This window comes from Musa acuminata, chromosome BXJ2-6, assembly GCF_036884655.1.
Source record: "Musa acuminata AAA Group cultivar baxijiao chromosome BXJ2-6, Cavendish_Baxijiao_AAA, whole genome shotgun sequence".
Classification (NCBI taxonomy): domain Eukaryota; kingdom Viridiplantae; phylum Streptophyta; class Magnoliopsida; order Zingiberales; family Musaceae; genus Musa; species Musa acuminata.
In genome coordinates, this window is record NC_088343.1 from 17,827,492 (window position 1) to 17,828,629 (window position 1,138).

The following is a 1,138-nucleotide window of genomic DNA, read 5'->3' on the forward strand; positions in this document are numbered from 1 at the left end:
TTACCTTAACCTCTACCTTAACATGAAGCACATTTCAAGTGATGAGTCCGACGTTGCACGAACAATTGCAAGGAATAGACAACCACCTTGTGAAATGTATGCCTAAAGCTAGATCTTGCTCTAACTTGACTATGCCCTAAGATAACTATTTCATGTTGATTGAATATTCGAGATATCTTTAACATGGTCTCATCTTCTAAATGTCCTCAAATCGACCTTAAGTTGACAACAACTGTGCATTCTAATCACATCGTGTCTTTGAGGCAGCTGAAGCTTCACTTGACCAGATGGGTTACTACCTAACCTGCTCATCTCAGAAGCTTCATGTAAGATCTTCAAATTCACACATCCTTAAGTACTTCAGACGGTGTTGATGATTCAAAGCTTGCTCGCTCAGTGTATCATTAGAATTAAAATGCACTAAAACGAAGAAGCTGGAATCGGAAGGACAAGTGCAATAACATTTCTTGACTACTCTAATTTTAGTTCCAATTACGATGTCCTTTAAATATTCTGCTTTGAATTGGACGTGTTTAATGATCTTCCCATCGTAAAACAATGCTCTCAATGCTGTCATCCAGCGAATGACGCACTTGCTCTGACCACTCACCACAGCAAAAGGTGCGTTAGTGCACTATCAAAGAAGCGGAAATTAAAAGCGTATATTTCAGCCATATCTACCAACAATAACTCCAAAATTGAGTGTCTGGTAATGAAAGCAGGTGAAGGTAGAGGTTTAGGCTGAGGGGACGCAGGTGGCGCTGGAAACAGCCATGGGGTAAGAGAAGGAGTTGGCGTACTGGAAAGAGATGGTTTCGCCCGGGCGGAGGGGGCGGCCGTCGTTGAGGAGGCAGTCGTTGATGCTGAGGCGGCGGAAGATGCGGGGGTTGATTTGGCGAGCGCTGCTAAACTTGCCGCAGCTTAGGTGGATTTGGCCCATGGCACACCCGTCTTTCAACGGGCAAAGATTCTGCACATTCACCGTGTACGTTGGGATCCCACTGGGCAGCGGCGGCGTCGCGTCTTGGTGCAACACGATGTCATCCATGCTGCACTCGTTTCCTATCCGATTTGTCGATTTGGAGGAAGAGGAGGAGGACGAAGACGTCACCGTTGCACGCAAACCACTAACACACAT

At 45.9% G+C, this 1,138-nt stretch overlaps 1 protein-coding gene across 1 annotated transcript; it reads right to left on the reverse strand.

The window, feature by feature from the left end:
• Positions 1 to 736: 736 nt before the first annotated feature.
• On the reverse strand, positions 737 to 1,138 carry LOC135613895 (TPD1 protein homolog 1-like). Its single transcript, XM_065110909.1, has one exon. The coding sequence runs from the start codon at positions 1,136 to 1,138 to the stop codon at positions 737 to 739; it is 402 nt and encodes a 133-aa protein (XP_064966981.1).